General features: G+C 37.4%; 1 protein-coding gene across 2 annotated transcripts in view; it reads left to right on the plus strand.

Annotated features, from left to right (window-relative positions):
• The window catches only part of LOC127806387 (enhanced ethylene response protein 5), a 33370-nt gene extending 23830 nt beyond the window's left edge, over positions 1-9540 (plus strand). The window contains exons 10-13 of one of the 2 annotated variants that reach the window (XM_052343635.1): positions 8319-8395; positions 8476-8550; positions 8893-8998; positions 9118-9540. In XM_052343635.1, coding sequence (XP_052199595.1) covers positions 8319-8395; positions 8476-8550; positions 8893-8998; positions 9118-9249 — 390 coding nt within the window. In that variant the 3' untranslated portion in view covers positions 9250-9540. The remainder of the gene's footprint in view (positions 1-8318; positions 8396-8475; positions 8551-8892; positions 8999-9117) is intronic. The other variant, XM_052343637.1, reaches the window with a different exon arrangement.
• Positions 9541-15467: the final 5927 nt, after the last annotated feature.

The following is a 15467-nucleotide window of genomic DNA, read 5'->3' on the forward strand; positions in this document are numbered from 1 at the left end:
CTCAAGCTGGAGCATATATATCATATGCACCAAGTTTACTACAAATATACTCAATTCGAGGACCCCTAAGAGACTTAGTGAAGACATCTGCTAACTGGTCATTAGAATTGACAAAATCTGTGATAATACAGCTAGATAAAATCTTCTCTTAGATGAAGTGACAATCTATCTCGATATGTTTGGTTCTTTCATGAAAGACTAGATTAGAGGCAATATGTAATGCAGCTTGATTGTTGCAAATTAATCTCATCTGTGATATTTCCCCAAACTTGAGCTCCTGAAGCAATTGTTTTAACCAGATAAATTCATATGTTGCCAAGGCCATAGCATGATATTCTGCTTCTGCACTCGACCTTGCAACAACCTCTTGCTTCTTACTTTTCCAAGATACAAAGTTTCCTCCAACCAGAACACAATATCCTGAAGTAGACTATCTATCAGAGAGAGAACTTGCCCAATTAGCATCAGAATATTCGATTACTGGAGTATAGCCTCTGTCCTCATACAATAGTGCTCTACCTGGGACTCCCTTAATATACCTGAGAATCCGGACTAACGCATCCCAGTGACTATCACAAGGGGAGACTGTAAAAATTGACCAACAACACTGACTGAGAAAGAAATGTCAGGTCGAGTGATAGTGAGATAATTAAGTTTTCCGACTAGCCTGCGGTATCTCCCAGGATCTATAAGAGGCTCTCCCTGTCTTGGTAAGAGCATTACATCAAGGTCCATAGGAGAATTTATAGGTTTACAATCAAGCATCCCAATTTCTTCCAGAATGTCTAACACATACTTTCACTAAGAGATAACAACGCTAGAACTAGACTGAGCAACTTCTATGCCAAGAAAGTACTTAAGTAACCCTAAGTCTTTAGTCTGAAAATGATAGAAAAAATGTTACTTCAACTGAACAATACCATCCTAATCATCACTTGTAATAACAATATTACCCACATAGACAACCAAGTATATACACCTCCCATGTGATGTGTGTTTATAAAAAATCGAATGATCAGATTTACTACGAGTCATACCAAAGTCTCGAATGACAGCACTGAAGTGACCAAACCAGGCTCGAGGAGATTGTTTCAACCCATATAATGAGCGACAGAGTTTACAAACCAGCCCAGATTCCCCCTGAGCAACAAACCCAGGAGGTTGCTCCATATAAATCTCCTCTTGAAGCTCACAATGTAAGAAGGCATTCTTAATGCCCAACTGATACAATGGCCAGTGGTGCATAGCTGTTATAGAGAGAAACATACGCATAGAGGACATCGTAGCAACAGGGGAAAAAGTGTCACCATAGTCAAGATCATAAACCTAAGTATACCCCTAGGCAACCAAACGGGCCTTAAGGCGATTAACCTGCCCATCAAGACCCACATTGACAGTATAGATCCACCGACATCTAACAAGAGATTTTCCCGAGGGTAAAGGAATCAAATCCCAAATACCATTGGAATGCAAAGCAGTCATCTCATTGACCATTGCTTGTCGCCACCTTGGATTAGAAAGTGCCTCACTAACAGTCTTAGGTAAAAAAACAGAGGATAAGGGAGACAAAAGCACAAAAAGGAGACAAGAGACGGTGATAGTTAAGAAAATTATAAATGGAGTGAGGATTGCAAGAACGGGTACCTTTCCGAAGGGCAATAGGAAGCGGATCCTTTGAAGGCAAGGCCACAGCAGGTGGCGAGACTGGAGTAGGATATGAGGCAACAGGAGTCGCTAAAGTAGTAGGAGACACTGGAGAAGGCTCAGTAACAACATCTTCACCGAGATGAGACTAAGGCTGATGATGCCGATGATAAACCTGTAATGAGGTAGAAGAAGGAACAGGGAGAATAGGAGCAAGAGGACTCGAGGGAAGATGGATTGCCTCATAAATGGGTTGACACTTGGAATGAGGCGAAGAGTAGAAAGGAGATGACTCAAAGAGGATAACATCAATTGAAAGAAAATAGCGGCGGGTGTCAGGAGAATAACACCGATAACCCTTCTTAAGGTGAGAGTAACCAAGAAAAATGCACTTGATGGATCGAGTAGACAATTTATCTTGACCAGGAGACGGGTTATGGACAAAGCAAGTGCAACCAAAGACATGGGGAGGAAGAAGATATAATGGTTGATCAGGCAATAAGAGAGAGTGATGAATCTGGTGCTGAAGAACCGAGGAGGGCATCCTGTTAATGAGATAGTAAGCAGTGAGGATAGCATCAGCCCAAAAGCGAAAGGGGACATGATGATGTAGAAGAAGAGTGCAAGTAGTTTCAATCAAATGTTTATTTTTACGCTCAACAACTCCATTATCTGTGGTGTATAGGCACAAGACGATTGAGGCAAGATCCCTTGAGAAGGCATAAAGGTAGTAAAGGGAACAGAAAAATACTCAGGAGCATTGTCACTGCGCAATACTTGAATATATGTATGAAATTGCGTTTTGATTTCAGCACAAAAGAATTCAAAAATTGAGAATAACTTAGAACGATTTTTCATTAAATATAACCATGGGCAACGAGAATAATCGTCGATGAACGTTACAAAATATTGAAAACCCAAAACAGACACGACATGACTAGGACCTCAGACATCGGAATGAACTAAAGCAAACGGGGACACAGCCCGATTATTGACACGATTTGGAAAAGAAGTGCGAGACTGTTTCCTAAGTTAACAAGACTCACAATGAAAAGACGACAAACTAGACAAACTGGGGACCATTTTCTAAAACTTAGCCAAACTAGGATGTCCCAAACGATTGTGGAGAAGAGTAGGAGACTCGGTCACCAAGCAAGCAACAGGAGATGCAGGAAGGTTGAGATGATAGAGACCCTGCGACTCACATCTGACGCCAATCATCTGTCCCGTACCGCGATCTTGGATAGTAACAGAATGGTCATCAAAGGTGATAGAATAATTTAAGGCACGCGTAAGTTTACTGACATAGACAAGATTAAAGGGACAATGAGGAAGATAAAACACAATCTAAAGGCAGAGGAGGTAAGGGTTTGTTAGTGCCAATAGTTTTAGCAACCACTTTGGACCCATTGACTAATGTTATAGAAGGTAAAGAAATAGAATTAGTAAAATGAGAGAACAAATCGAGATTACCAAAGATAGGGTTAAAAGCACCTGAGTCCAGAACCCATGGTCCTAAAGAGGATGATTGAGCGAGACAGGTAGTGGAGTCACCAGAGTGGGCGATAGAAGCAACTGTGGATAAGGATTGCTGGGACGTCTTATACTTGAGATACTCATCATAGTCAATCCTAGTGAGAAGGACAGATTGCGGTGGATGACCATCAAATGACTCAGATCGAGAACTATCAACATGAGCAACATTAACACAAGGAGGGCAGCCATGCAACTTATAACGCTGTTCCTTAGTATGCCCCCACTTGTGACAGTAGTTACACTTGGGGCGTTTGCCTTGATTACCACAATCTCCTCCCTGTTCTCCATTACTCTGAACTTGTGAAGCCATAACTGAATGATCACCTATAGAAGAGGTAGGCACTATAGGAACAAATGAAACTCGAAGAAGATGGGAATACACTCCATCCATAGTAGGTACAATAGGACTAGCAAGAATTTGATCACGAACAAGAGTAAGCTCAGGACCAATGGCAGTAAGAGTACACACCATGAAGAACTTATCGCGCTGAGCTAGATCCTTTGCAGCGGTCTTACCAGCAGGTAACAGGGAGTTAAATTCAACTTTAATAAAGGCCATCCGACCAAGAAAATTAGGAAGAGTCAGACCTTGTTGTCGTAAACTAAGTAGATTAGACACCATTGAATACATGCATTGAATGTCATTTGTATATAGTGCCTTGGACTGAGCCCACAATTTACAGCACGTGGTATAGTTAGTATAGATCGAATGAAGAGAAGGATCAATTGACTACCACAGGAGACTACACAACAGAGCATCAGCTCTTTGCCACTCAGTTTTGTCTGTGGTCACATTCTCAGCCTTGGTAGTCAGATGATCTTGTAAACCTTAACCCATACATCATAGTTCAGTCGCCCTGGACTAGGAGATATAATTGGAACTACCCATTAACTTCTCAATAGCAATGACTGGAGAGGGAAACAGAATACCAGAGAAGGAGCCAGATTAAACCTACAAGGTCAACAGAAAGGGAGCCCTACAAGGGGTTAAATAAGCCAAAAAGAAAAGCTGGATAATCTAGAAACAACACAGAGAATGAAGTGGTGGATCCGTGTTGGAGCGACAACAGACGATGGAGCCCGATGACTGGCGGCGGCGAATGATAGCGGATGGCGATGAAACCACCGAGACTGGGATGGACTGAAGGAGGCGAGTCCAACAGTGAAGACGGCAATTGGAGGTTGGCAAATGCAACGACAACAATTGTGTGTATGATTGGTGGCCGGACGGTGGAGAATCGTTGTAGACTAGTAGCATGAGCGGTGGGAACGTGGTGGGCAGTGACAACAGTGACACAATAGGCTGCGGTGGTGGGCAATAACGCGACCGACGGTGGTCGTCGATGATGTGGGCAGCGACAACGGCTAGGGTTTGTATGGCAGCGACTAGGGTTTGTATTTTGGATCTGATACCATGTGAAACTTAGAGAGAAAGAGAACCCTAGTTATGGGTATGTATATTCAATTAATTAAAACTCATAGACTATACACCTACATATATACAAAATACTAAACGGGCCACGGGTTCTAACATAAGATTAACCCTGGGTGTACTATATAAACATAACCATACAACTCAACATTTACCAAACAAACCATACAACTCAACATTTACCAAACTTGATTTAAGGGAAAGATACCATCAAATAAGAATGAAACTAGAGGACATTCCTAAAACCGCATTCTGAACCCACCAAGGCCTCTATGAATTTAAGGTAATGCCCTTCAGCCTAACCAATACTTACCCCACTTTTCAGGCACTTATGAACCATGTTTTCAGTCCATACTCGATTGACTTCATACTTGTGTTTTTTGATGATATCCTTGTGTATAGTAAAACTTTTGTTTAGCATCTTGACCATCTTCGGGCCACATTTGAAGTTCTTTGATTCAATCAATTGTATGTAAAGAAGTCTAAATGCACCTTTGCAAAAGGACATGTGGAGTATTTAAGACACATAATTTTGGGTGAAGGAGTGAGTACAAACCCGAAGAAGATTCCAGCTATGGTTGAATGCCCGAGACCAACTTCAGTTAAGGAATTATCAGGGTTTTTGGGGCTGGCTGGTTATTATAGGCGATTTATTGAGCCTTATGAGCTTATAAGCAAACCATTGACTGAGCTGCTTAAAAAAGATGGGTTTCAATAGAATTCCCAAAGTAGAGGCAGCCTTTCTCGAATTAAAAAGAGTTATAACACAGGCCCATGTCTTGGCTTTGCTGGATTTCATAAAGCCCTTTATTCTTGAGATTGATGCTAGTGACAAGGGAGTGGGGGCAGTTCTGATGCAAGAAGGTAAACCCCCTTAGCCTTCATTAGTCAAGCTTTCGCACCAAAACATTTGGGACTTGTGTCTATGATCAAGAATTGATAGCAGTTTTGGTAGCTGTGGAGAAATGGCGGCACCATTTGGAGGGTAATCAGTTCATAATTCGAACTGATCATGAGTATCAAATTTCTCCTTCAACAGCCACTCCATACACAGCTGCAACTAAAAAGGATGTCAAAGTTCTTAGGCCATAACTATATCATTCAATACCGCCAAGGTAAAGAAAATTTGGCAGTTGATGCGTTGTCACGAAGGTTTGAGGACAGTACTTGTGCTGTTATTTCTTCTGTAGTTCCAGACTGGATGCAAGAAGTGTCTGCTAGCTATGAGACGACTGTTTGAGCACAAGAACTCTTGGTTCAATCATCAATCAGTCCAAACAGCGAACTAGGTTATTGTCTGTCCAATGGGTTATTCAGTTTCCAAGGATGAGTGGTTGTGGGAGGCAGTGACTAGCTCAAGAATCAAATATTGGAGTCTTTACATGGTTCATCTCTAGGTGGTCATTTGGACATAAGATCAACATACCACAAGGTTAAACAACTATTTTACTGGCCCAAACTTAAGAAAGTTGTGATAGGCTATGTGCTGGCTTGTGGCATCTGCCAGCGTTGCTAACATGAGCATGTGGCTTCTCCCGGTTTGTTACTCCAGCTAGCTATTCCAGAGCAAGCTTGGACTTGTCTTTCTATGGATTTCATGGAAGGATTGCCAGAATTAGAAGGGAAGGACATGATTTTAGTAAGTAGTGGACAGACTTACAAAATTCGCTCATTTTTTGAGTCTTTCAAGTCGTTTCACCACCCAAGAAGTGGCTAGGCTTTTTGTGGATTCGGTGGTGAAATTACATGGTATTCCACAATCTATAGTGTCCAATAGAGATAAAATCTTCACTAGTGTTTTTGGACAGGAGTTTTTTAAAGGCTTGGGAACTGGGCTACACATATCCACAGCCTATCATCCTGAAATAGATGGGCAAACAGGGAGGGTTAACCAGTGTTTAGAGGCTTATCTGAGGTGTATCTGCTTCCTTGAACCAAAGAGTTGGCATAGGTGGTTGGCCTTAGCTCAATGGTGGTATAATTCTGGTTATCATGGCTCACTGAAAATGTCCCCTTTTGAGGCGCTTTTTGGTTTTCAACCACCTCTTTTACCTGCCACCGTGGATTCTCCATCCTCAGTAGCAGTGGTGGATCAATATTTGCAGACTTGACAAGAATTGGTGCTACTCATTAAGTGTGAGTTGGCCACTGCCCAAAACTGGATAGAGCAGTATGCAGATAAGAAGAGAAGTGAACGGGAGTTTTTTGTGAGGGATTTGGTCTATCTTAGGGTCAAGAGCTTCCATCAGAAATCTTTTTCTCACTTCCCTTTTTCTAAGCGGAGTCCTAAATATTACGGACCGTTTCCAATTATTGCTAGGGTGGGACCTATTGCCTGTCGTTTGCAGTTTCCACCTGACACTAACATGCATCCGGTTTTCCATGTGTCATTATTGAAGAAGACCATTGGTTCCAATACTCTCTCTAGTCCTACTTTGCCTCCTCTAACAACTGATGGGGACTTTACGGTAGAACCATTGGCAGTGTTGGATAAAAGGGTGATTTACAAGAATAATCTTCCTCTTATGCAAGTGCTTGTCCAATGGTTTCATCTGCATCTGGATAATAATACATGGGAATATTTGCCTGACTGCTCGCTCAATTTCCCTGTGCTGTCCAGCTTCTTTGCTTTTCTTGAGGACAAGAAAATTTTGGAGGGGGGAAATGTCAAGTTCATGGGGTGTATGTATGATTGTGAGGAAGCAGTGTAGCTGATCTTTTCCCAAGAGTTGGTGGTTATCAGTCTGTTACAGTCAAGCGCCAACTTGCTTCAGTTACATTCTGTAACTGGCTGATTGATCCGCTGTATAAAAAGCTAATCCAGCTTGTATTAGGGATCATAACAACAATTTCAATGCATTTCTCTCACTCTCTCTTCCTATTTCTGTTCTCTCTCTATTTCTCTCTGTTTCTATCTCTGCTTCTCTCTAAATTCTTCTTGCTTGTTCTACACTTGTGTCATTCCGAATACCTAGATTCAAGACCTAGGTCTTGACACATTCTTCTGTTCTAATAGTGGTCGGCCCATTGCCATTCTTGAATGTTGAAATTTCTTTTGTATGTGGTGCTCTACTTTGACGGACTCTTAAGTAATACCTATTTATGTGATAGGAAAGAAACATCATTCTTACAATTTGCTGTGACGAGTTACATAATCTTATAATGCAGCTTCCTTATTCATGTTATGTTACTCTTATGAGAAACTTGTTCATACTTCCCCCAGGCTTGCTACAGTTTTTGTATTGGCTTCTACTGTGTTTGGAGATAATGTAATTTAGGTGACAATAAAATAAGTATTGTACAACCACCATAACAGTAATAACAATGACCTATTTTAGTAGAATCTGTTTCTTCTAAATTTATGGATATCTCTGTTGAATGCTCCACCATTTGTTCAGTCTCTAGTTATATATAAATCTAGCAAATATATAAGATATCATGCCTTATAATCCAGCAAACATGTTTATTATTTTTTAGGATGCCGTCCATGCATAAATAGCGTCTATATTTGTTTGTAATCACTATTTTAACCTAAATGCGAGAAATATAAAATTTAGTGGTCTCTTGGTACTTTGGATGAAAATAGGATGAATCCCACATATTATACACATCACTTTTGACATTTGTGCCAGAATCCATGAAACATGAAAATTAACTCAAAGGTCCCGAGGTCTCAAATTTCTAATAGCAATTAGATGTTTTACAGTACACTAATGTTGTTCAAGCTCTGAAAAGGGGTGATCTCCGACTACTTAGGGAAGCTCTCCAAGTGCATGAAGACCGGTATGTCTTATCTCTCACTTTTCTGATAGCTGGATGCTTTCATTTCATTGAAAAATTTGGCTGACTTGAGGTGCTACCAGGTTTTTGAGATCAGGTGTCTATCTTGTGCTAGAAAAGCTAGAGCTCCAAGTTTATCAAAGATTGATAAAGAAGATGTAAGCCCTGCAAAAACAAAGGGCTTGTTTGGCTATGGTCTCTAGGGATATTGTTTCTTTATATTCATTATGTTGGTTCTAAAAATGATGAAATCTTAGGAAAGCGTAATTGATTTCATATGCTTTTTATTTGTGAACAGAATGATTTTTTTCCCTTGTTTCTTAAAGTGGGGCATTATTAGACAAATTTTTCAAAATTGGTTTCTGAACCAACTTGCTGAACTCGTTATCTCTAAGCTTTATTTTTGACATCAAATAACACTTTTTGAAAAAGTATTCTATATGGTCTTGCGAGATGGAAAGAATAATTATTTCACGAATGGTGCTTTTGTGGTTATGCAGATATTTCATCCAGAGGCAGAAGGACCCTGCTAAAGCCCATCAGGTTAAGTTAGAAGTAATTGTGAAGGCATTGAAGTGGCTTGAAATGGATATGGATGTTGATGAGGTATTTATTTTCTCCAGCCTTCTGGGTTATGTGAATTGGAACTCTAATACTCTATTCTGTGTTTGTGATCTTTTCATAAAGTGGACTAATTTCGCACATTTATTTTGCTCGCTTTTCAGGTTGAGTGTATTATTTCTATACTAATATTCAAGAATCTTGTGAAAGGGTACTTTGCACACAAGAGCAAAGTGGCGGTTTTAAGCAAACAAGACCCTTTCCCCAAGTTAAATGGAAAGCCGGTGAATCCCTAGAGATGGTTAATTTGATTGCTTGGCTTCAGATCTGGTGTTATAGAAAAAAAGAGTGTTTATAACATGATACGGTGAAGAAGGTAAACAGCTTTCATTTATCATAACTTAATTAGTATATTCTTCTGGTGCAAAACTAACTGGAGGAGAGAAGTTTTAGTCTAGTGGGATGGGAAGAAAAGGCTCTGTTTTTTACTTTTGAGCATTGTGGTTAAGTTGATAGATATGCACTTATTGAGGAAGCAAATGAATGTGTTAATGATGATTTATGATTAGTCCGGTTAACGGCCTGAATCCGAATTCGTGCCAGATCTGATTTGGATCCTAAAGATTCAGATTAGATTCTCCTAGTAAATGGGCCTGAATCCGAATTCGTGCCGGATCTGATTTGGATCCTAAAGATTCAGATTAGATTCTCCTAGTAATTGGTCCAGTTTAATTCCATTGGGTAAATTGCTTTGGATCATGCCATTGGTACCTTGTACGCTATACTTTGGGTTACACAATGTATCATAAATGACAAAAATATCTCGTGTCTCACTATCTTGCTTCATCGTCTCGTCACATTGAATGAGAGGTATTTTAGATATTTTAACTACATTGTATAGTTCAAGATGTAAGTTGTAATGTACTAATAATATTTTTTAATTGCTTTTTACCGATCGTGGGTCGGGCTATTTATATTGAGATTTCCTATGGTATATTTTTTATTTGTTTTGACATCAAATGCATTTTGGCATACTTTGAGAAAATATTGTAAAATTTTCTAGTATTTGGCCGTCTTAACATAAAAATAGTTCTTCGCATAAAATAATTTTTTTTATGTAATATGCTTGTTGAGTATAAATATATATATATATATATTTTCAAATAATAACATAAAAGAATATTTTTTTATTTTTTTATAGTATAATTAAAATATTTGAAATTAAAAAAAATACAAAACTCTATTTTTATGTAATGGATTGGTGGGTAAGAGAGTATCACGTCTGATTGGGTTGATTCAGATTGGAATTAATTATAAATGAATTTGGTGAGTCTGATACACATAGAATTTGGATAAGATCCAATCAAGTGACAATCCTATATTTATGATGGCAGTCTTATCCATCCACATATGTTACTTGAATTGATATACTACGTGTGCAGTTTGATGCATGCACATGCGTTTGTTTCCTCTTGAATTGAAAGGCCATGTATAAATGGATATCTAATTTGCGTATTGTCCTTAAATCTCCTGAAAATTTTTAATACCAAGTAGCAACTCTCATCATGTGGTGTTGTAGTCTGCCCAAATAGAGACCTTACTGGAGAGTAGGGAAAGCAGTAAAATAAATGGCTCTTCAAAATAGAATTCCCATGAAACCTAGGACAATGTTAACATTAAACCATCCGGACAACAACATGACAAAACGAACAATCTTGAACTCCCAAGGTAATAAATTCGGTCATTGGCAGTCTTTTATGAGGTCTCTTGAGTCGAAAGAAAATATTCAACATATATAACTATAATATATCATGATATAATCAGATTCAGACCGATTACAAATCATTTGTGTGCACTGCCGGGCGTTTTGAAGAGTGGATATGGCTGTGAATGGTGGCCATTGGCCTTGGCGAGAGGAGATCCAGTCGTGTCAACCTCCTCATGCGAACGCACATGATTAGGAAATAGAAGTTGTTTCCGTTTTCATGGTGTCTTTGTTCTGTCCTCTCCACCCCCTTGGTTGGATGATATCTATCTATCTATCTTTATCTTATTATGTATTGTTTATAGCCAATCAACCCATCCCCTCCCCTCCCCTCCCCTCCCGTCAATGTCACTCCTGATGCAACTTGTTGCCAGTAAACAGATGGACGGATACCTGTTTATATGAAGAATTATTATACCGTTCATGGCACCACCTGGTCTCGACTCCAAGGTGTTCTTGAGCTCATGACTAAATAATTGTACACTAAATACTTATTTGGATTGTGATGAATTCTTTTTTTTTTTAATGTTCTCAATTATTGAGTCTGACTCTAAATTATGATTTTATGTTAACTCATATAATTGAATTATAATACAAAGTTATATTAAATATGATTGAATTATAATATCATAATTAGCATGAGTATCTTTTGTGAACCCACAAACTGGTGGTTGGTCCATCATGTCCATCCGTAAGTGCAAAACTGAACCCACAAAATTTCCTTGCAAAAGGTGAAAGGCTGGGAACCCTAATAATAAGCATTTGGTTGAAGCTGCAGAGATCCCATAAAAGTGGTTGCGATGTGGCAAGAACCAACTGGCACTGAAACTGAAACTTGCCCCAAACCAACCAACAAACCCGCATCAGCATTTTGGTGAGATTTGTTAGGCACTTTGGCCAACTTCTTCACTTTATTATTAGCTTCAGAAGCCAAGGCTGGTTGTTGAGGCACCGCTGCAAATGCACTCTGCAAAAGAATTTGTCAACATTTGCAACCAAGCTGTTGGTCTCTCTCTCTCTCTCTCTCTCTCTCTCTCTCTGTGTCTGTCTCTGCCTTGGTGGGTAGTTGAACAATGCAACTGCAACTGCACTGGTGACATTGGCGATTATGTAAAAAAAAAGGGAAAACAAAAAAAAATAAGAAGCTCTGTCATCCCATAACTAACCAGGATTTGGACAGCTGAATTGCCATCAAGTTTTCGCATTCAAATTAAGAACTTGGGTCGGAGTTTGTTAAATTTTGATTAGGTAGACCTAATCCAAGTTTGAGCAGTCAAAATGTTTATTTCATTATGGATAGACCCTTGTTTTTCAACCAAACAACAATAACATATCAAACTACCTCCTATTTTATTATTATTATTTGAGATTGGTTGATTTATAAGTTGCAGGTTTGAAAGGCACAGCAGGAGCAGGAGCAGGAGCAGGCTCCTTATCTTGGATAGCAGTTCACCGCCCACCTGGGGGGGGGGGGGTGCTTTGCTTTGTGCATTAACAATGGATAAGATAAGAATTAGAAGCTTGCCAGCAGCTTATCCATTTGTTCTGTTGAACATATATACACACTCATTCTAACTATAATTTGAACAAATTTGTCTTTATTCTTCAAAAATTAATCAAATCAACAATAATAGATAAAATCTTATTAAAAACATTATTATTACTCTGTTTACTTAAACTCCTAAAATACTCAAATATTAGTAAAATTAAAGATCATTTTTTCCACTACTCAACTGGCAGGCTAATAAAATTTTCATTCTCATTTCCATGATCCAATAATAGGAGGGTTCCTCTGTCAGGCCCCTTTCTAGATGGCCGGTGATGCATTACTTTTGACCTGTTGTGAGGTTCACAATGCTTTGACACCTTTTTTATTATCTTAATTCAACAAATTAAGCAAATAAAAAAGGTGGCTTATGGTGGCCAGTTTGGTCAGGAAATTAGGTCACGGGCCCACTAGAAAATGAGATTTAAATGCAAACTGTGCATTCATTGGCCTAATTGAGCTCTTAGCACCCTTTTCATAAAACTTCAAACAAATCCCAACTTTGGGACACACGGGGCTTCGTAATGACATAGTAAACTGAATTGAAAGCTACGTTTCACTAATAATCATAACTTAAAAAGATAAAAAAAATACTAGTGTGTGATAGATAAGAAATTAGAAATTAGAAATTGGGAATCAAACAGGACCCATTGGCCTCATACCATACCCCACCCCAAAAGGCCCAAACCACGGAATTTGGATATGCATTGCATTGGATACAAATCATAATGAAAAGGGCATCTTGTTTTTAGGCGTGCATGGCATGAATTTAGTCTAAAAAAGTATGAGAAATGTTTGGTAAGAGGTCTGCATTAGGTTAAGTATACAAATAATTAATATGTGACATGTGCGTACATTTCTATTACACTTGACAGATTTAAAGGAATAATACTAGAAGAAGTCTTGTTTGATTGGGGTTCTTATATCTATAAATATACCCCTCCAAAAAAAAAAAAACTTAGTTATTTTGCTAAATACAAGGGAATATTGGTCAATCATGGGACAATTTAATTCAATTTGGGTGGGAGGAAAGAAGTTTTAAAGGAAATTGAAACATTGACAAGAAATAAAAGGGAAATTGATGATGATGATGTGGCATCCTCATCTTAATCTTAGTATTGATGATGATGATGATGATGTTTATCATTTTAGTGCTATTTTTAGGCAAAGTTAGATTGAAAATAATTATTTTAAAAATTAAATTTACGAAAGGACAAAGAAAGAAAGCTGGGTATTATTGACTTGTTTGGCAATGTGCAATACAAACACCACAAAAAGATAAATGAAATGAGGTGTAGGCAAATGTGGCTTTGAATATGGATAATAACTTGAAAGGGCATGTCGCAATGCTTGGACCCAAAAAGTTTGTTACTTTTGGATAGAGATGAGACATTGATTCCATCTCCAAGTTTAGGCAAAGTATCAAACTTCCTTTACTTTCACTCTATTACTAAATTAGTCACCCACAAACATTGCTTACACTACTGCACAAGCATAAGAAAGCACACAATAAATAAATACTCTTATCCATTGAATTATTGTATTTTATTCCTAATTAATTATATTTTATAGATTCAATTAAGTTGTGGGTTCGAGTCACGTTCACACTTTAAATTTGATAATCGCTCACAAATTCTAATATATATTATAAAACAGTTGAATTGAAGGACCAAATAAGTGCAAAAAAATATATTGAGTCCTAACAAATCTTTATCACCAAAACCAAGGCTACGTACATCTACAATTAATGTCATCCTTTGACCAACATCTCCACCCATTGGCTAAATTAATTATTTAAAAAAAATGGTTCATCTTCAAAGCAACCCTTTTTCTATGGGTTGTTTGGTTCCTTGGAAAGCCTGCCACTCTAAAGGTGGCCACACAAATTGACTTATTTCCTCTAATGGAACCAGTTTTCGTCTTCTTTTTAGTTTTAATATTTTCTTATGAAATATTTGGCTTTAGCTTCCAAGGCATCAGTCACGATGTTCGTGTGCCTTTTGCTTAGACGCCATTGCATTCTTAATAAAAGACCCCCAATTCAACCCTCGAGGATGAGAGAAAGACTGGGGCAACATTTCTTTTCTCGGATAAGGCCTTGTTTGGAACTAAATAAACTATTTTCAATACCAAACAAAATTTAATAAATTTATGCACTCCTATTTTTACATCCATATAAATAAATCAGCCCTTCTTCCATTTTTTTTTTGTTAAGAAAAATAAATAAATTCAACTTAACATAAAGACTGTTTTAATTAATTATTGTCAAAATTTTCTTTATGTTCTTATTAATCTAATAATATGTTTATTTGTTATAAAATGATATAATATTAATATAAACAAATGTCTATAAAATAACTCATGATCATAAACATATTACTCTTTGTATTTTAATTACCAATCAATATTTTGTAATTAAAGAGAAATTGTCATCCCATCATTAACTTGGCTCTAAGATGTTATAGTTACTTTCAAAATTTTTTAGAGATAAACTTATCCAAAGATTAAATTATTAAATTTTTATATAGAAGTTCTTTGAGAGAATGAATAATGTTAACCATGGGAAATTGTGATCCCATGGTTAACTCTTTATTATTTGAAAATGTTTATAGAAGTTCTTATGACTTATATGTTTTGCTCATACTCTCCCTCTTAATTAAGTTACATTTAACAAAAGAAAATACTATGTGTGTGTGTGAGAAGGAGAGAGGAAGAAAAAAAAAGAAAAAATATTAATGGGTATTAGGCAATTGAACCTAATCCCATGGATTTTAGGGTTTTAGGCGACCAAATATATTGGTAACAATAATAACTTATTAGTAATGCGTTTTTATCATTAAAAACTATCATTATTAGAATTTTTTTTTTCTTTTTGCTCTCTCTCTCACCTATCATTGATAACAATTTTTAACTATTGAGTTTTTTCTTTTTATATTTTAGTTAAAATTTAACTAACACAATTTGTGATGATAAATAAAAATATATATCACAAAAGTTTTTAGAGATGTTTTGAAAGCAAAGAAGATTTTTGTGAAAATGGCCGAAACCCAAGATTTAAGACAAATTTATCCTTTAAAGTTATATATGTGTTACCTAATATTATCAGTTATAAATTATTATGCATATATTCACTAAATTTGAAAATATAAAATAGATATATAAAATAAAATACTAGGATTGGAGCCGGCAACAAGTAACTTGGA

Source organism: Diospyros lotus, chromosome 7 (assembly GCF_014633365.1).
Source record: "Diospyros lotus cultivar Yz01 chromosome 7, ASM1463336v1, whole genome shotgun sequence".
NCBI classification, from domain to species: domain Eukaryota; kingdom Viridiplantae; phylum Streptophyta; class Magnoliopsida; order Ericales; family Ebenaceae; genus Diospyros; species Diospyros lotus.